This window comes from Rattus norvegicus, chromosome 6 (genome assembly GCF_021556685.1).
Source record: "Rattus norvegicus strain SHRSP/BbbUtx chromosome 6, alternate assembly SHRSP_T2T, whole genome shotgun sequence".
Classification (NCBI taxonomy): Eukaryota; Metazoa; Chordata; class Mammalia; order Rodentia; family Muridae; genus Rattus; species Rattus norvegicus.
In genome coordinates this window covers 138,554,317-138,575,568 of record NC_141539.1, presented here as the reverse complement: position 1 = coordinate 138,575,568, position 21,252 = coordinate 138,554,317, and the positions used below count along the sequence as shown (strand labels likewise).

General features: G+C 44.0%; 2 gene segments (V, D, J or C); one reads left to right on the top strand and one right to left on the bottom strand.

Moving 5' to 3' along the window:
- The window catches only part of LOC134479197 (Ig gamma-2A chain C region-like), a 398,327-nt gene that overhangs the window by 254,724 nt on the left and 122,351 nt on the right, over positions 1-21,252 (top strand).
- Positions 17,535-21,252, bottom strand: part of LOC148005504 (Ig gamma-3 chain C region-like) — a 36,581-nt gene continuing 32,863 nt past the window's right edge. Inside the window, 1 exon segment of the C gene segment in view lies at positions 17,535-19,040. Coding sequence covers positions 18,924-19,040 — 117 coding nt within the window.

Genomic DNA, 21,252 nt, shown 5'->3' with positions numbered 1-21,252 from the left:
TACATCTACACAATGGAATATTAAACAGCTATCAAAAACAACGACTTTATGAAATTCGTAGGCAAATGGTTGGAACTGGAAAACATCATCCTGAGTGAGCTAACCCAATCACAGAAAGACATACATGGTATGCACTCATTGATAAGAGGCTATTAGCCCAAATGCTTGAATTACCCTAGATCCCTAGAACAAAGGAAACTCAAGACGGATGATCAAAATGTGAATGCTTCACTCCTTCTTTAAAAGGGGAACAAGAATCCCCTTGGCAGGGAAGAGAGAGGCAAAGATTAAAACAGAGACTGAAGGAACACCCATTCAGAGTCTGCCCCACATGTGGCCCATACATATATAGCCACCCAATTAGACAAGATGGATGAAGCAAAGAAGTGCAGACCGACAGGAGCCGGATGTAGATCGCTCCTGAGAGACACAGCCAGAATAGAGCAAATACAGAGGCGAATGCCAGCAGCAAACCACTGAACTGAGAATAGGACCCCCGTTGAAGGAATCAGAGAAAGAACTGGAAGAGCTTGAAGGGGCTCGAGACCCCAAAAGTACAACAATGCCAAGCAACCAGAGCTTCCAGGGACTAAGCCACCACCTAAAGACTATACATGGACTGACCCTGGACTCTGACCTCATAGGTAGCAATGAATATCCTAGTAAGAGCACCAGTGGAAGGGGAAGCCCTGGGTCCTGCTAAGACTGAACCCCCAGTGAACTAGACTGGTGGGGGGAGGGCGGCAATGGAGGGAGGGTTGGGAGGGGAACACCCCTAAGGAAGGGGAGGGGGGAGGGGGATGTTTGCCCGGTTACCGGGAAAGGGAATAACACTTGAAATGTATATAAGAAATACTCAAGTTAATAAAAAATATATAAAAAAAGAAATACTCAAGTTAATAAAAAAAAAAGGAACAGAGCCTCAATATATTGGTGAGGGTGAGGATACCAAATTTTTGTTAATAATTTGAAGGTACTTTGAAAACAATCCTGTCTTGGAAATTTTATTAAAACTTTTGAGTCAAGGGATAGAGGGATAGCTTAACTCACAATATATTTGTCATGTAATTGAGGGAGGATCTGAGTTGGATCCTTCAGAATCTAGTCTAATGTCTGGGCATTTGGTTTTATATTCATAAACCCATTAAGAGAAGGAAGTGAGGTAGAAGCAGATCTCAGGGGACTCAGTGGAATGTTAGTTTATTATTTTTAGTGAAACTCCAGGCCCATGAGTAAACCTGTTTCAAAGATAGAAAGCACTTGAGGAGTGACATTCAAAGTTGTCCTTTGGCTCCCACATGCAAACGTATACACACTATTCTGCACCTCCAAACTTTGACTTGAAACCTCCATCACATACAAAAGTATGGGCCATGCCTCTGCTCCTTCCTCTGCCTTTCTGATGAGTGTAACATAGCATGGTGATTTGATGATCATTTTTCATATTAAGCATTTATGAGACATGAATGAAGACTTCACAGCTACTGTCTAATGATAAGATAGTACATCATATTTTTATTGTAAAAGGTCTCCCTAAATTTCTGATTTGAAAATTCAACACACAGGATAAAACTACATCCACACACCTCCGGACCCTGAAGGAAACAGACCGGATAAACAGTTCTCTGCACCCAAATCCCGTGGGAGGGAGAGCTAAACCTTCAGAGAGGCAGACAAGCCTGGGAAACCAGAAGAGACTGCTCCCTGCACACACATCTCGGACGCCAGAGGAAAAAGCCAAAGACCATCTGGAACCCTGGTGCACTGAAGCTCCCGGAAGGGGCTGCACAGGTCTTCCTGGTTGCTGCCGCTGCAGAGAGCCCCTGGGCAGCACCCCACGAGCGAACCTGAGCCTCGGGACCACAGGTAAGACCAAATTTTCTGCTGCAAGAAAGCTGCCTGGTGAGCTTGGGACACACGGAAGCAGAATTTCTCTAGGACCGGGCACGTTCTGTGTTTACCGGAAGTCCCACACCAGCAGATCCCGGCCTGCAGCAGCTCTCTGCTCCCAGACCCGGTGAGAGAGAGACCCAACCGCCTGGTCAGGTGGGCACTCCTGAGGTTGCAGAGGGGAAGAGACCACCAACACTGCTCACCCCTGCCCACATCCCTGGCCCAAGAGGAAACTGTATAAGGCCTCTGGGCTCCCGTGGGGGAGGGCCCAGGAGCAGCAGGACCCCTGCCAGAGACACCGCCGGACCCTGAAGGAAACAGACCGGATAAACAGTTCTCTGCACCCAAATCCCGTGGGAGGGAGAGCTAAACCTTCAGAGAGGCAGACAAGCCTGGGAAACCAGAAGACTGCTCCCTGCACACACATCTCAGACGCCAGAGGAAAAAGCCAAAGACCATCTGGAACCCTGGTGCACTGAAGCTCCGGGAAGGGGCGGCACAGGTCTTCCTGGTAGCTGCCGCTGCAGAGAGCCCCTGGGCAGCATCCCACGAGCGAACCTGAGCCTCGGGACCACAGGTAAGACCAAATTTTCTGCTGCAAGAAAGCTGCCTGGTGAACTCAAGACACAGGCCCACAGGAACAGCTGAAGACCTGTAGAGAGGAAAAACTACACGCCCGAAAGCAGAACACTCTGTCCCCATAACTGACTGAAAGAGAGGAAAACAGGTCTACAGCACTCCTGACACACAGGCTTATAGGACAGTCTAGCCACTGTCAGAAATAGCAGAACAAAGTAACACTAGAGATAATCTGATGGCGAGAGGCAAGCGCAGGAACCCAAGCAACAGAAACCAAGACTACAATGCATCATCGGAGCCCAATTCTCCCACCAAAACAAACATGGAATATCCAAACACACCAGAAAAGCAAGATCTAGTTTCAAAATCATATTTGATCATGATGCTGGAGGACTTCAAGAAAGACATGAACACACTTAGGGAAACACAGGAAAACATTAATAAACAATTAGAAGCCTACAGAGAGGAATCGCAAAAATCCCTGAAAGAATTCCAGGAAAACACAATCAAACAGTTGAAGGAATTAAAAATGGAAATAGAAGCAATCAAGAAAGAACACATGGAAACAACCCTGGATATAGAAAACCAAAAGAAGAGACAAGGAGCTGTAGATACAAGCTTCACCAACAGAATACAAGAGATGGAAGAGAGAATCTCAGGAGCAGAAGATTCCATAGAAATCATTGACTCAACTGTCAAAGATAATGTAAAGCGGAAAAAGCCACTGGTCCAAAACATACAGGAAATCCAGGACTCAATGAGAAGATCAAACCTAAGGATAATAGGTATAGAAGAGAGTGAAGACTCCCAGCTCAAAGGACCACTAAATATCTTCAACAAAATCATAGAAGAAAACTTCCCTAACCTAAAAAAAGAGATACCCATAGACATACAAGAAGCCTACAGAACTCCAAATAGATTGGACCAGAAAAGAAACACCTCCCGTCACATAATTGTCAAAACACCAAACGCACAAAATAAAGAAAGAATATTAAAAGCAGTAAGGGAAAAAGGTCAAGTAACATATAAAGGGAGACCTATCAGAATCACACCAGACTTCTCGCCAGAAACTATGAAGGCCAGAAGATCCTGGACTGATGTTATACAGACCCTAAGAGAACACAAATGCCAGCCCAGGTTACTGTATCCAGCAAAACTCTCAATTAACATTGATGGAGAAACCAAGATATTCCATGACAAAACCAAATTTACACAATATCTTTCTACAAATCCAGCACTACAAAGGATAATAAATGGTAAATCCCAACATAAGGAGGCAAGCTATACCCTAGAAGAAGCAAGAAACTAATCGTCTTGGCAACAAAACAAAGAGAATGAAAGCACACAAACATAACCTCACATCCAAATATGAATATAACAGGAAGCAATAATCACTATTCCTTAATATCTCTCAATATCAATGGCCTCAACTCCCCAATAAAAAGAAATAGATTAACAAACTGGATACGCAACGAGGACCCTGCATTCTGCTGCCTACAGGAAACACACCTCAGAGACAAAGACAGACACTACCTCAGAGTGAAAGGCTGGAAAACAACTTTCCAAGCAAATGGTCAGAAGAAGCAAGCTGGAGTAGCCATTCTAATATCAAATAAAATCAATTTTCAATTAAAAGTCATCAAAAGAGATAAGGAAGGACACTTCATATTCATCAAAGGAAAAATCAACCAAGATGAACTCTCAATCCTAAATATCTATGCCCCAAATACAAGGGCACCTACATACGTAAAAGAAACCTTACTAAAGCTCAAAACACACATTGCACCTCACACAATAATAGTGGGAGATTTCAACACCCCACTCTCATCAATGGACAGATCATGGAAACAGAAATTAAACAGTGATGTCGACAGACTAAGAGAAGTCATGAGCCAAATGGACTTAACGGATATTTATAGAACATTCTATCCTAAAGCAAAAGGATATACCTTCTTCTCAGCTCCTCATGGTACTTTCTCCAAAATTGACCATATAATTGGTCAAAAAACGGGCCTCAACAGGTACAGAAAGATAGAAATAATCCCATGCGTGCTATCGGACCACCACGGCCTAAAACTGGTCTTCAATAACAATAAGGGAAGAATGCCCACATATACGTGGAAATTGAACAATGCTCTACTCAACGATAACCTGGTCAAGGAAGAAATAAAGAAAGAAATTAAAAACTTTTTAGAATTTAATTTAAATGAAGATACAACATACTCAAACTTATGGGACACAATGAAAGCTGTGCTAAGAGGAAAACTCATAGCGCTGAGTGCCTGCAGAAAGAAACAGGAAAGAGCATATGTCAGCAGCTTGACAGCACACCTAAAAGCTCTAGAACAAAAAGAAGCAAATACACCCAGGAGGAGTAGAAGGCAGGAAATAATCAAACTCAGAGCTGAAATCAACCAAGTAGAAACAAAAAGGACCATAGAAAGCATCAACAGAACCAAAAGTTGGTTCTTTGAGAAAATCAACAAGATAGATAAACCCTTAGCCAGACTAACGAGAGGACACAGAGAGTGTGTCCAAATTAACAAAATCAGAAATGAAAAGGGAGACATAACTACAGATTCGGAGGAAATTAAAAAAATCATCAGATCTTACTATAAAAACCTATATTCAACAAAATTTGAAAATCTTCAGGAAATGGACAATTTCCTAGACAGATACCAGGTATCGAAGTTAAATCAGGAACAGATAAACCAGTTAAACAACCCCATAACTCCTAAGGAAATAGAAGCAGTCATTAAAGGTCTCCCAACCAAAAAGAGCCCAGGTCCAGACGGGTTTAGTGCAGAATTCTATCAAACCTTCATAGAAGACCTCATACCAATATTATCCAAACTATTCCACAAAATTGAAACAGATGGAGCCCTACCGAATTCTTTCTACGAAGCCACAATTACTCTTATACCTAAACCACACAAAGACACAACAAAGAAAGAGAACTTCAGACGTATTTCCCTTATAAATATCGACGCAAAAATACTCAATAAAATTCTGGCAAACCGAATTCAAGAGCACATCAAAACAATCATCCACCATGATCAAGTAGGCTTCATCCCAGGCATGCAGGGATGGTTTAATATACGGAAAACCATCAACGTGATCCATTATATAAACAAACTGAAAGAACAGAACCACATGATCATTTCATTAGATGCTGAGAAAGCATTTGACAAAATTCAACACCCCTTCATGATAAAAGTCCTGGAAAGAATAGGAATTCAAGGCCCATACCTAAACATAGTAAAAGCCATATACAGCAAACCAGTTGCTAACATTAAACTAAATGGAGAGAAACTTGAAGCAATCCCACTAAAATCAGGGACTAGACAAGGCTGCCCACTCTCTCCCTACTTATTCAATATAGTTCTTGAAGTTCTAGCCAGAGCAATCAGACAACAAAAGGAGATCAAAGGGATACAGATCGGAAAAGAAGAGGTCAAAATATCACTATTTGCAGATGACATGATAGTATATTTAAGTGATCCCAAAAGTTCCACCAGAGAACTACTAAAGCTGATAAACAACTTCAGCAAAGTGGCTGGGTATAAAATTAACTCAAATAAATCAGTTGCCTTCCTCTATACAAAAGAGAAACAAGCCGAGAAAGAAATTAGGGAAACGACACCCTTCATAATAGACCCAAATAATATAAAGTACCTCGGTGTGACTTTAACCAAGCAAGTAAAAGATCTGTACAATAAGAACTTCAAGACACTGAGGAAAGAAATTGAAGAAGACCTCAGAAGATGGAAAGATCTCCCATGCTCATGGATTGGCAGGATTAATATAGTAAAAATGGCCATTTTACCAAAAGCAATCTACAGATTCAATGCAATCCCCATCAAAATACCAATCCAATTCTTCAAAGAGTTAGACAGAACAATTTGCAAATTCATCTGGAATAACAAAAAACCCAGGATAGCTAAAGCTATCCTCAACAATAAAAGGACTTCAGGGGGAATCACTATCCCTGAACTCAAGCAGTATTACAGAGCAATAGTGATAAAAACTGCATGGTATTGGTACAGAGACAGACAGATAGACCAATGGAATAGAATTGAAGACCCAGAAATGAACCCACACACCTATGGTCACTTGATTTTTGACAAAGGAGACAAAACCATCCAATGGAAAAAAGATAGCATTTTCAGCAAATGGTGCTGGTTCAACTGGAGGGCAACATGTAGAAGAATGCAGATCGATCCATGCTTATCACCCTGTACAAAGCTTAAGTCCAAGTGGATCAAGGACCTCCACATCAAACCAGACACACTCAAACTAATAGAAGAAAAACTAGGGAAGCATCTGGAACACATGGGCACTGGAAAAAATTTCTTGAACAAAACACCCATGGCTTATGCTCTAAGATCAAGAATCGACAAATGGGATCTCATAAAACTGAAAAGCTTCTGTAAGGCAAAGGACACTGTGGTTAGGACAAAACGGCAACCAACAGATTGGGAAAAGATCTTTACCAATCCTACAACAGATAGAGGCCTTATTTCCAAAATATACAAAGAACTCAAGAAGTTAGACCGCAGGGAAACAAATACCCCTATTAAAAAATGGGGTTCAGAGCTAAACAAAGAATTCACAGCTGAGGAATGCTGAATGGCTGAGAAACACCTAAAGAAATGTTCAACATCTTTAGTCATAAGGGAAATGCAAATCAAAACAATCCTGAGATTTCACCTCACACCAGTGCGATTGGCTAAGATCAAAAACTCAGGTGACAGCAGATGCTGGCGAGGATGTGGAGAAAGAGGAACACTCCTCCATTGTTGGTGGGATTGCAGACTGGTAAAACCATTCTGGAAATCAGTCTGGAGAATCCTCAGAAAATTGGACATTGAACTGCCTGAGGATCCAGCTATACCTCTCTTGGGCATATACCCAAAAGATGCCTCAACATATAAAAGAGACACGTGCTCCACTATGTTCATCGCAGCCTTATTTATAATAGCCAGAAAATGGAAAGAACCCAGATGCCCTTCAACAGAGGAATGGATACAGAAAATGTGGTACATCTACACAATGGAATATTACTCAGCTATCAAAAACAACGAGTTTATGAAATTCGTAGGCAAATGGTTCGAACTGGAAAATATCATCCTGAGTGAGCTAACCCAATCACAGAAAGACATACATGGTATGCACTCATTGATAAGTGGCTATTAGCCCAAATGCTTGAATTACCCTAGATCCCTAGAACAAACGAAACTCAAGACGGATGATCAAAATGTGAATGCTTCACTCCTTCTTTAAATGAGGAAAAAGAATACCCTTGGCAGGGAAGGGAGAGGCAAAGATTAAAACAGAGACTGAAGGAACACCCATTCAGAGCCTGCCCCACATGTGGCCCATACATATACAGCCACCCAATTAGACAAGATGGATGAAGCAAAGAAGTGCAGACCGACAGGAGCCGGATGTAGATCGCTCCTGAGAGACACAGCCAGAATACAGCAAATACAGAGGCGAATGCCAGCAGCAAACCACTGAACTGAGAATAGGTCCCCTATTGAAGGAATCAGAGAAAGAACTGGAAGAGCTTGAAGGGGCTCGAGTCTCCATATGTACAACAATGCCAAGCAACCAGAGCTTCCAGGGACTAAGCCACTACCTAAAGACTATACATGGACTGACCCTGGACTCTGACCCCATAGGTAGCAATGAATATCCTAGTAAGAGCACCAGTGGAAGGGGAAGCCCTGGGTCCTGCTAAGACTGAACCCCCAGTGAACTAGTCTATGGGGGGAGGGCCGCAATGGGGGGAGGGTTGGGAGGGGAACACCCCTAAGGAAGGGGAGTGGGGAGGGGGATGTTTGCCCGGAAACCGGGAAAGGGAATAACACTCGAAATGTATATAAGAAATACTCAAGTTAATAAAAAAAATAAATAAAATAAATTAAAAAAAAAACTACATCCACGTCCAAGGACAGTCAGATGACAAATGCCTCTTAAAAGTGGTTCATAGGCAAAGTATGAGTTCTTTTTCTCTCCTCCAAATAAAATCTCCCTCTCTTGACGTCTGTATTATTTTTTTTCTTTTAAGAGCACAAAAGGAAGGCTTTCATAAGATGTCAGGTATGAATGACATGATCTGTGAAACCTCAATGATTAGAACAGTGGGACAACCCAGGATTGTTCTCTATGAATAACCCAGATTGATATTTTATAAAAGCAATGCAAGCATCCTCAATTTGGCCTTCCTTCTTATTTAGTTCCTTCAAGTGTTTGGGGTATATCATGCCTATTCTCATCATTTTGGATAATGTCAACTTATCAGTGAGTATATGCTGTGCATGTCCTTTGGAACCTGGATTGCATCGCCCAGGCTGATGTTTTCTAGTTCCATGCATTCTGATGTCCTTGTGTTTGATGGTTGAGTGTGTCCCACTGTGTGGGTGTGCCACATTTTCTGTGTCCATTCTGCAGTTGACATCTGGATTGCTTCCAGTTTCTTGCTATTGCAAATAAATAAGCTATGAACTTAAAAAAAAGTCTCCCAACCAAAAAGAGCCCAGGTCCAGACGGGTTTAGTGCAGAATTCTATCAGACCTTCATAGAAGACCTCATACCAATACTATCCAAACTATTCCACAAAATTGAAACAAATGGAGCACTAACGAATTCCTTCTATGAAGCCACAATTACTCTTATACCTAAACCACACAAAGACCCAACAAAGAAAGAGAACTTCAGACCAATTTCCCTTATGAATATCGATGCAAAAATGCTCAATAAAATTGTTGTCCTTTATAAGAAAAGAAGACAACAGTAAGCCTTTATTAGACAGCCAGCAACTACATTGTGTGTTCGGGATTCCAGTGTAGCGCTGAACCTTTCTCAGGGTGATATTTTAAGTTCCAAAACTATGTTGAGGGTTGCCAAATTTTAGTTAACAAGAACAGCTAGCCAGAAGCAGAACTACAGGAGCCAAAAAGGAAAGGTTAATACATTTAGAAACCTTCCTAGAACAAGTTTTACTGCTGTGAACAGACACCATGACCAAGGCAACTCTCATAAGAACAACGTCTAATTGGGGCTGTCTTACAGGTTCAGAGGTTCAGTCCATGATCATCAAGGCAGTAGCATGGCAGCACCCAGGCAGGCATGGTGCAGGAAGAGCTGAGAGTTCACCATCTTGTTCTGAAGGCAAACAGGAGAAGATTGACTTCCAGACTGCTAGGATGAGGGTCTACTCCAACAAGGCCACACCTATAACTCCTAGGGCTACACATCCTAGGGCCAAGCATACACAAACCACCACATTCCATTTCCTGACCCTCAGAGGCTGGTTCAAACACATGAGGCTATGAGGGCCATATCTAGTCATAGCATAATAAAAAAAACTACATTTATTCCAACCTCCAAAGTCCCCATGATCTATAGCAGTCTCAACAATGTTAAAAGTCCAAAGTTCAGAGTCTCTTCTGAGATTCATCCAATCACATAACTGTAATCCCCAAATTAAGACAGGAAAGCAGCTGGGCAAACTCTTAACTCCACATCTCCTTCAGATCTCCAACTCCTTTTTTATGTTTGTTAACTGTGACAAATTTATTTTCTTGACCTGGTTCTACTACCTGTCAACAGCTTTCCTTAGCACATATCCCAAGGAGCTCTGGCATCTTTGGGTCTCCAAGTCAACTTCATCTTCATAGCTTCTTGTTCCAGTGTCCAGGATCCAGACATAATCTTCCAAGCTCCTCCAAGGGGCTTGGCTCACTTCTCCAGCTCTTCTCTCTGTAGCATTCTAGGCTCTGGTTGACTCCACACCACTTCTGCCGCTGTGCTTGGTGCTCATCCCATGGGGTGGCATCTCCCATACACTGGGTTCTTTTCCTGCAATTAGGCTTCACCAATAGCCTCTCATAGGCTCTCTCTTTTTTTTTTTTTTATTAATTTGGGTATTTCTTATGTACATTTTGAGTGTTATTCCATTTCCCGGATTCCAGGCCAACATCCCCCTAACCCCTCCCCCTCCCCTTCGTTATGGGTGTTCCCCTCGCCATCCTCCCCCCATTGCCGCCCTCCCCCCAACAATCACGTTCACTGGGGGGTTCAGTCTTAGCAGGACCCAGGGCTTCCCCTTCCACTGGTGCTCTTACTAGGATATTCATTGCTACCTATGAGGTCAGAGTCCAGGGTCAGTCCATGTATAGTCTTTAGGTAGTGGCTTAGTCCCTGGAAGCTCTGGTTGCTTGTCATTGTTGTTCATATGGGGTCTCAAGCCCCTTCAAGCTCTTCCAGTTCTTTCTCTGATTCCTTCAACAGGGGTCCCGTTCTCAGTTCAGTGGTTTGCTGCTGGCATTCGCCTCTGTATTTGCAGTATTCTGCCTGTGTCTCTCAGGAGAGATCTACATCCGGCTCCTGTCTGCCTGCACTTCTTTGCTTCATCTATCTTGTCTAATTGGATGGCTGTATATGTATGGGCCACATGTGGGGCAGGCTCTGAATGGGTGTTCCTTCTGTCTCTGTTCTAATCTTTGCCTCTCTATACCCTGCCAAGGGTATTCTTGTTCCCCTTTTAAAGAAGGAGTGAAGCATTCACATTTTGATCATCTGTCTTGAGTTTCATGTGTTCTAGGCATCTAGGGTAATTCAAGGATTTGGGCTAATAGCCACTTATCAATGAGTGCATACCATGTGTGTTTTTCTGTGATTGTGTTACCTCACTCAGGATGATATTTTCCAGATCCATCCATTTGCCTATGAATTTCATAAAGGCATTGTTTTTAATAGCTGAGTAATATTCCATTGTGTAGATGTACCACATTTTCTGTATCCATTCCTCTGTTGAAGGGCATCTGGGTTCTTTCCAGCTTCTGGCTATTATAAATAAGGCTGCTATAAACATAGCGGAGCACATGTCTTTTTTATATGTTGGGGCATCTTTTGGGTATATGCCCAAGAGAGGTATAGCTGGATCCTCAGGCAGTTCAATGTCCAATTTTCGGAGGAACCTCCAGACTGGTTTCCAGAATGGTTTTACCAGTCTGCAATCCCACCAACAATGGAGGAGTGTTCCTCTTTCTCCGCATCCTCGTCGACATTTGCTGTCACCTGAGTTTTTGATCTTAGCCATTCTCACTGGTGTGAGGTGAAATCTCAGGGTTGTTTTGATTTGCATTTCCCTTATGACTAGAGATGTTGCATTTCTTTAGGTGTTTCTCAGCCATTCAGCATTCCTCAGCTGTGAATTCTTTGTTTAGCTCTGAACTCCATTTTTTAGTAGGGTTATTTGTCTCCCTGAAGTCTAACTTCTTGAGTTCTTTGTATATTTTGGATATAAGGCCTCTATCTGTTGTAGCATTGGTAAAGATCTTTTCCCAATCTGTTGGTTGCCATTTTGTCCTAACCACAGTGACCTTTGCCTTACAGAAGCTTTGCAGTTTTATGAGATCCCATTTGTCGATTCTTGATCTTAGAGCATAAGCCATTGGTGTTTTGTTCAGGAAATTTTTTCCAGTGTCATAGGCTCTCTTAATGGTGCCAAACATCAACTTCTTTGCATGAACCCTTCATTCCTCAGCTGTGAACTGTAACTGAGGCCTTCATCAATGGCCTTCCCTGGCCTCTCACAGTACCAAGCCTCAGCTACTCTCCATACTTTCAAAATCAGTACTACCTGGGTGACTCTTACACATTACCAGGTCTAGCTGCAGCATGAGGTACAACCTTGGCTCTCTCTGGAACACAGCTTCTTTGCTCTCAAAAAACACTTCCCAGAAGATTTCACCTCAGTGATGCTGGTCCCTTCTTAATTACCACTAATTTCTTAGCTCCAGCTAATTAGAATCAACTGTCCTAGTAGTCACTTCTCTTCTTGACTCTAAAGCCAGAGCCACATGACTGCTGAGTTCTGCATTTGCTGGGACTGAAACATGATCCTCCCCACCCCCTTATTCTATTACCAGATTTCTGTTTTGCAACTCCTTCACTGCCTAAGCTTGGCTGTCCTAGAATGTGGTCTGTAAATTGACCTTTAACTCAGAGACCTTCATGGTTCTTGTCTTTTGAATGCTAGAATTAAAGGTATGTACCACCATGCCTAGACTTAAACATTCCTTCACCTAGAATTTGCCCTGTCCCAGGCTGGCCTTGAACTCAGAGATCTGCTTGGCTTTGTCTCCTGTGATTAAAACTGTGTACCACCATACCTGGGCCTAAGATTTTCATGGCCACTGTTCCTCAAGATCCAGATCAAAAACCTGTGCTTCCAGCCTCAAAATCTGGATACAAGGGACAAAAGTGTGCCCTCAATTTCTAGATTGTATGTCATTCCAGACTGAAAGTCCAAACTTTCCTTGTTCAACTGCGAATACAAACAGTAAGCTTAGCTGAGTGGGATCTTGCCCTGAGATCACCACTCCCTTAATCTCTTAATCACCTTGAACATAGGATTCAGCTACATTTCACTTCCTAGTATCCCTTTATTACTTGAACCATACACTTATATTTTTCCTTTCAAAGTTTACTATACTTACTCACAACACTATTCGTGGGACAAAACCAGAAAACAAAGTCTTTGCTGGGCTTAATTAAGACTTCCTTTGTTAATCTCTTTACCTTAGCCTCAGGTAGACTCTTTAGACCAGGGTAAAAAGCAGCCACATTCTTCACCATAATATCACAAGAACAGTCTCTTGGTCACAAAATAACATTCTTCTCCTTTGAAAACTCTTTTTGTTTTTTCAATGAAAAAACAAGAGGTTTATTTTCTATCACGTTGGGGTCGACCTTCAGTTAGTTCCTCAAGGTCTAGAAGGTGACCCCAAAAGGTTATACAAGCAGTTTTTATACTTTTTAGGGGCACAGGTTACATTAGCAAGGTTACAGTTCAAACTTATTGGCTGAGTATATTGACCTTTAAATCTATTGGCTAGCAAGCATCAGTCAGTACCTTCTGAGAATTCTCTATTCCATAGTGTTCCTGTGGGTGATGAATGGAACAAGGCCTAGCCTCGACCCAAGGCAGGAAGCTTGAACCTGGCCCAGCCTTGGCCCAAGGCTGGTGAGTGTAAGACTGGCAAAAGCCCCAAGGGTCCTTCATCCCCCTCTTTTTCTTGTACAAGCTCCAATCTTGGAGCTATGCTCAGGGGTCTCTGGTGACTAACTCATATTCTTCAGGTCCTATTCTCAGGGTCTCATATTATTGGCACAGTACCACCAGCTGTACTGCACCTATTCTCTCTTCTAAGAAGGCTATAGTCTTTTTCAATACTCAGGGCCCAAAGGTCAACAGTAGCAGGAGCGCAACTAAGGGTCCTAACAAGGTGGATATGAGGGTAGTTAGCCAAGTGAGGAGTTAAACCAAGACTTGAACTAGCCCTCACTCTGTTCACTTTCTCTCTTCCATTTGGCTAGCCCTTCTCTCATCTCGGCCATCATCATATCCCTATTTGTACAACCCGAGTCCCCAAGTTTTTCCCTTTAGCCATCCCATTACTTCTTTGCCTTTCTGAGAGAATCTGATTATTATTGGGTTACAGGTGGCATTTGCGCTGGGGGTACCCCAATACCTCTGTCCCCCTGGTAGCGTTCCCCAATCCTGTAATTTCTTTTTACCATGACCGAGTCCCAAGAGGAAGAGGGGTTCCAGTAGGTGTCTCCTGTAATCTCACATTCACCAGGCAGTGCAACAAAACTGTTCTGGACGCCCTCATCAGTGAACTTCTGCCAGGCTTTTTCCATCTCAAGGGCAAAAATAAGTGGAAGTCTCCTGCAACTGATACCCCTATGTGGGGAATGCACAGCCTATCGCTCCCCCGCCCCAGCCCAGAGCCCTCTTTCTCCCACATGGGCAGTTTGCTTCTGCCAGCATTCCCATCATGAGTGGGAATGTCCCACGAGTCAAGTCCTGCCGCCAGCTGGCACAGGTCAAAAGTGAGGTTGGGCCACCAGGTGTTGAGGGGTTTGGAGGCTGTCAGGGAGGCGACCTCATCTCCAGTTTCAGTGGAAACAGTTCAGGTTTGACAAACCGGCACATGGAGGCAGCAGGGGTCCCTGTGTATCTGCAAATTACACATGGGATGTATGCACCCAGGCCACAATACCATCCACATGAGGACTCTGGAAGTAGTTAACAGCACCGGAAAGGGTCTCTTCCACCTGGGTTCCAGCAACTGTGCCTGATGTCTCTGAACGTGGACCTAGTCACCAGTCCGGAAGTGGTGAGGGGTCTCTGGTGTTCCTGGAGCATATAAGGCAGACAGTTTGGGCTAAATCTCATGTTATATTTACTGAAGGGTTTGGAGCCTCAAGAAGACGTTCCTATCAGTGAATTGGGATACCTCCAGGGAGGACCCAATGGATACCAAGGACGTTGGGGAACCAAACAGGATCTCAAAAGGGGTCAGGTTAAAGTGGTAGGGGGTGTTCCGGTAGGGGGTATTCTGGTCTCCAAATAGGGCCAGGAAAAGGAACACCACCCAATCAGGGCCAGTCTCCAAGGGCGATTTAATTACGGCCTCTTTTAGGGTTCGGTTCATTCCCTCTACCTACCCTGAGCTCTGGGGATGGTATACACAATGGAGCTTCCAAGTAGTCCCCAATATCTCTGCCAATCCCTGACTTACCTTAGAAACAAAAGCAAGAGCGTTGTCCAATCCAGTTACCTTGGGCACTCTGAACCTTAGGAAAATTTCTTCTAATATCTTCTTGGCTACCACGGTAGCTGTTTTCTGCTTGGTGGGGAAAGCCTCAACCCATCCAGGAAAAGTATCTACAGTCTCCTGAGTTAACTTCTGTGAAACCGACCTCTCAATATACCCCAGGTCGTTTTCCCCTAGGTCTCTTGCCCTGTTGTTCTTGGCTGCATAAGCATTTACTTGCTGACATACCTTACATTGTTCCACTGTCTCTCCCTTGACTGCTTGGATGAGCTTCCTATCCACTAGATGAGTTCATTTATGCACTTGGCCAAGTGAGTCTTTTGGTTGTTCTCTGGGGAGTATAGTTTCCCCTCTTGAGTACTCCATCATCCTTCCCCCTCTAAGTAATACTTGATGGGGTGGCTAGCAATTTAGGCCTTTCCTTCTGCTGTATATTCTAAGTGAGGCCATCCCTTAGACCAATCCCATTTCCCAGCAGGTGTCTCTGGGATAGGCTCCTGCATAGCCATTTCTCCAACCACTTGATCTGCCTGGTTATTGCCCCAGGCCACTGAGTGTCTTCCCTTCTGATGCCCTGGGCAATGAATAATACAGTTGCTGGCTTCATCGGGGCATCCAAGAGATCAAGATTTCCTGCTTGTTTTTCATTTCTTTTCCCTCTGATGTGAGTGGTTCTCTCTCTCGGTATATAACCCAGTGGATGTGGGCTGTGGCAAAGGCCTACCTGCTATCCATGTAGATGTTAATTTTCTTGCCAGCCCCAAGTTCCAAAACCTTGGTGATGGCAATTAGTTCTGCTTTCTGTTTGGGGGCTGGGGGTCTACCGAAATGATATTTGTGCCATCCACCAAGGCAGCACCTGCTCATTTCTGACCTTCATTGAGAAAACTGCTGCTATTTGTAAACCAGGTAGCCTCAGCTCCCTGCAGAGGTTGGTCAGACAGGTTTTTCCTCCACCCATGGTCTTCTGCCAGTATTTCTTTTTTTTTCTTAATTGGATATTTTTTTTATTTACATTTCAAATGTTAACCCCTTTCCCAGTTTCCCATCCATAAACTCCCTATCCCATCCCCTCTCCCTTCTTCTATAAGAGTGTTTCCCCACTGAACCACCCCTTCCCACCTCCATGCCCTGACATTCCCCTACACTGGGAGATCAAGGATTGGCAGAACCGAGGGCTTCTCCTCCCATTGGAGCCCAACCAGGCCAACTTCTGTTACATATGCAGCTGGAACCATGGGTCTCTCCATGTGTACTCACTGGATGGTAGTTTAGTCCCTGAGAGCTCTGGATGGTTAGTAATGTTGTTCTTATGGGGCTGCAAACCCCTTCAGTTCCTTTAACCCTTTCTCTAACTCCTCCAATGGGGACCCCATTCTCAGTCCAATTGTTGGCTGCAAGCATTGACCTCTGTATTTGTCATGCTCTAGCTGAGCCTCTCAGGAGACAGCTATATCAGGCTCCAGTTACCATGCACTTCTTGGCATCAGCAATATGTCTAAGTTTGGTGGCTGTATGTATATGGCTAGATCCCCAATGGGGGCAGTCTCTATATGGACATTCCTTATGTCTCAGCTCCAAACTTTGTTTCCATATCCCCTCCTATGAATATTTTTGTTCCCCCCTCTTTTTTTCTCCACTTTATTAAATTGGTTATTTCTTATTTACGTTTCAATTGATATTACTTTTCCCAGTTTCCAGGCAAACATCCCCCTAACCCCTTCCCCCCCTTCTATATGGGTGTTCCACTCCCCATCCTCCTCCCCTTACCACACTCCTGTCAACAATCCCATTCACGGGGGTTCAGTCTTGGCAGGACCAAGGGCTTCCCCTTCCACTGCTGCACTTACTAGGCTATTCATTGCTACCTATGCAGTTAGAGCCCAGGGTCAGTCCATGTATAGTCTTTGGGTAAGGCTTAGTCCCTGGAAGCTCTGGTTGGTTGGCATTACTGTTCATATGGGGTCTCAAGCCCCTTCAAGTTCCTTCAGTCCTTTCTCTGATTCCTTCAATGGGGGTCCCATTCTCAGTCCAGTGGTTTGCGGCTGGCATTCGCCTACGTACTTGCCATATTCTGGATGTGTCTCTCAGGAGAGATCTACATCCAGTTACTGTCAGCCTGCACTTCTTTCCTTCATCCATCTTATCTAGTTTGGTGGCTGTATACTTATGGGCCACATTTGGGGCAGGCTCTGAATGGGCGTTCCTTCAGCCTCTGTTCTAAACTTTGCCTCCCTCTTCCCTCCCAAGGGTATTCTTGTTCCCCTTTTAGAGAAGGAGTGAAGCATTCGCATTTTGGTCATCCTTCTTGAGTTTCACATGTTCTGTGCATCTAGGGTAATTCAAGCATTTGGGCTAATAGTCACTTATCAATGAGTGTCGCTTCCAACCCCAACCAGCAGGAAAGGAGTAATACCACGATGTTCTTCTCAAAGCAGTTTATTCAGGAACCTTTTAGCATGCAAGCAGCAACAATCTCTCTCCAGCCCGAGAGCGCACTCCCTTATAACCTCCCTCAACCGCCTCAACCGTCCAGTCTGCATAACCTCCGTTCATAGGTCCACATCACATGGCCTGATCTATCGTCATGGTGCGCCTGCGCAGCTCTCACGATGGGGCGTGGCTTACTTTCAGGTGCTAGTCGTAAGACTCGGCAGCAGTCCCAGGCACCATGTTGGGATTGCCACTACACCCGCTCCCCACATCTCCCCCTTCTTAATATTTTTGGCAGAGAGAATGCCTGTCTTAGGTTGCCCCCTGCAGCAATGCCCCTTACCCGTCATCGGGAGACAAACAGCTTAGGTTTGATCCCTGTCTTAGGTTGGTAACATGCCCAGGGAGTCTTACCTGTCATTGACTACTTCTCTAGCATACCAAGCCATACTGAAGGACACTGTCTTGTCTCCACTGCTGCAATAGCCTGAATCATTAAGGCTTGAGTTCTCCATTGATGAAACCGCATACGGCAAATGCACTAAAGAATCAGGCACAGGGTGAGTCCTGCCCATTCTTTTAGCCGAGAGGCAGCTGTGGTGATCCAATCAGCCAGTCCTCCAGCTAAAGATACGTCCACATGGGTGGAGTTGATATGGACGATAGATTGTCTAAGCTCCTGAACCAGTACAATAAACACAAAAGGCATACAGACAGGCGTAGCCTTAAAGGAAACATTAAGCCCATAAGCAAGTTGAGTAACAGAGGTTTCAAACCCTATAGATACATTCCAGTGAAAGCTTACATTACCCCAAACCCCTCCCACTAACATGCTCAGAGGACAGATATCTGTGTAAATACCATTCACTCCACATAACAACCACACATTGAAAGGATTACTAGCTACTGCCTGAGCAGGATTCTGATAGGTCCAATTATACCCTGAAAATGAGTCATTATGGGCTGTGCTAATATAAGGAGAAAAGGTAAAATACTTCTTTACAGCCCATGTTGCCTTTCTAGCCTGACACCCAGTCCATAGCGGAAGTGACTCACGGGTACCCTTGCAAAAGGGAGCCCATCTAGGTTGGGAAGGCATGGTATCATTGCCTTTGGAAATACTGGCAGGCGACACCCCTTGAATCCATGTGGCATTAGCTTTGGTATAACTATTGATAGGCATGTCAAACCATGCAGCTGATTCATTATCATTTCAGCTGAAGCTGCACTGAATCATTTACAGGTGCTATTTCTCCATCCCATGGCAAAAAGGGTAACTGTAATGAAGCATTAGAAGAGAAAAACCAGGGAAACACTTGTGCTGAATGTGTCGATGGCAAGGGTTTGGGAAATACATATAAAAGTCCTCAGCGTAGGTCTTCAGCCATCACCACAGGAAGCATCGGCAACATCAGGAACATCCATAGTATCCTCCTTCCGTTCATCTTGGACCGCTCTGGTCAGCCTCTCCGGGACCCACAGTGGCTGCCGATGATCCTAGGGAAACACACAAACAGACCCTGTTGCCCAGACCAACACTGGGTCAGGGCGCTTCCAACAACCAGTTAAAACATCCTTCCACATCACCATGCCCTTAGGAGAAACATCAGGGTTGACCTGACGCTCAGCTGCAACCCAACCCTGCTTATCTTCATTTAAAAAATTCAAGGTAAAGAGAGCAATGGCTAATCTTTCCCTAGGGGTGGAGCCAGTGGAGGCAATTCCCCCCTTTTGTTTAATTAAACATTCTTTTAGGGTTCGATGGGCTCATTCAATAATGCCCTGACCCTGAGAGTTATAGGGTAATCCACGGGTCAATCGAACACCCATCATTTTACAAAGGGACACAAAAGAGGCAGAAGTATAAGCCGACACATTGTCAGATTTCAATTTTTTTATTAACTTGAGTATTTCTTCTTTACATTTCGAGTGTTATTCCCTTTCCCAGTTTCTGGGCCAACATCCCCCAAACCCTCCCCCTTCCCTTCCTTATGGGTGTTCCCTTCCCCATTCTCCCAACATTGCCGCCCTCCCCCCAACAATCACGTTCACTGGCGGTCCAGTCTTAGTAGGACCAAGGGCTTCCCCTTCCACTGGTGCTCTTACTAGGATATTCATTGCTACCTATGAGGTCAGAGTCCTCCGTCAGTCCATGTATACTCTTTAGGTAGTGGCTTAGTCCCTGGAAGCTCTGGTTGCTTGGCATTGTTGTACATATGGGGGTCTCGAGCACCTTCAAGCTTTCCAGTTCTTTCTCTGATTACTTCAATGGGGGTCCTGTTCTCAGTTCAGTGGTTTGCTGCTGGCATTCGCCTCTGTATTTGCTGTATTCTGGCTGTGTCTCTCAGGAGACATCTACATCCGGCTCCTGTCGGCCTGCACTTCTTTACTTCATCCATCTTGTCTACTTGGGTGGCTGTATATGTATGGGCCACATGTGGGGCAGGCTCTGAAAGGGTGTTCCTTCTGTCTCTGTTCTAATCTTTGCCTCTCTATACCCTGCCAAGGGTATTCTTGTTCCCCTTTTAAAGAAGGAGTGAAGCATTCACATTTTGATCATCTGCCTTGAGTTTCATGTGTTCTAGGCATCTAGGATAATTCAAGGATTTGGGCTAATAGCCACTTATCAATGAGTGCATACAATGTGTGTTTTTCTGTGATTGTGTTACCTCAGTCAGGATGATATTTTCCAGATCCATCCATTTACCTATGAATTTCATAAAGGCATTGTTTTTAATAGCTGAGTAATATTCCATTGTGTAGATGTACCACATTTTCTGTATCCATTCCTCTGTTGAAGGGCATCTGGGTTCTTTCCAGCTTCTGGCTATTATAAATAAGGCTGCTATAAACATAGTGGAGCACATGTCTTTTTTATATGTTGGGGCATCTTTTGGGTATATGCCCAAGAGAGGTATAGCTGGATCCTCAGGCAGTTCAATGTCCAATTTTCGGAGGAACCTCCAGACTGGTTTCCAGAATGGTTTTACCAGTCTGCAATCCCACCAACAATGGAGGAGTGTTCCTCTTTCTCCGCATCCTCGTCGACATTTGCTGTCACCTGAGTTTTTGATCTTAGCCATTCTCACTGGTGTGAGGTGAAATCTCAGGGTTGTTTTGATTTGCATTTCCCTTATGACTAAAGATGTTGAACATTTCTTTAGGTGTTTCTCAGCCATTCAGCATTCCTCAGCTGTGAATTCTTTGTTTAGCTCTGAACTCCATTTTTTAGTAGGGTTATTTGTCTCCCTGAAGTCTAACTTCTTGAGTTCTTTGTATATTTTGGATATAAGGCCTCTATCTGTTGTAGCATTGGTAAAGATCTTTTCCCAATCTGTTGGTTGCCATTTTGTCCTAACCACAGTGACCTTTGCCTTACAGAAGCTTTGCAGTTTTATGAGATCCCATTTGTCGATTCTTGATCTTAGAGCATAAGCCATTGGTGTTTTGTTCAGGAAATTTTTTCCAGTGTCATAGGCTCTCTTAATGGTGCCAAACATCAACTTCTTTGCATGAACCCTTCATTCCTCAGCTGTGAACTGTAACTGAGGCCTTCATCAATGGCCTTCCCTGGCCTCTCACAGTACCAAGCCTCAGCTACTCTCCATACTTTCAAAATCAGTACTACCTGGGTGACTCTTACACATTACCAGGTCTAGCTGCAGCATGAGGTACAACCTTGGCTCTCTCTGGAACACAGCTTCTTTGC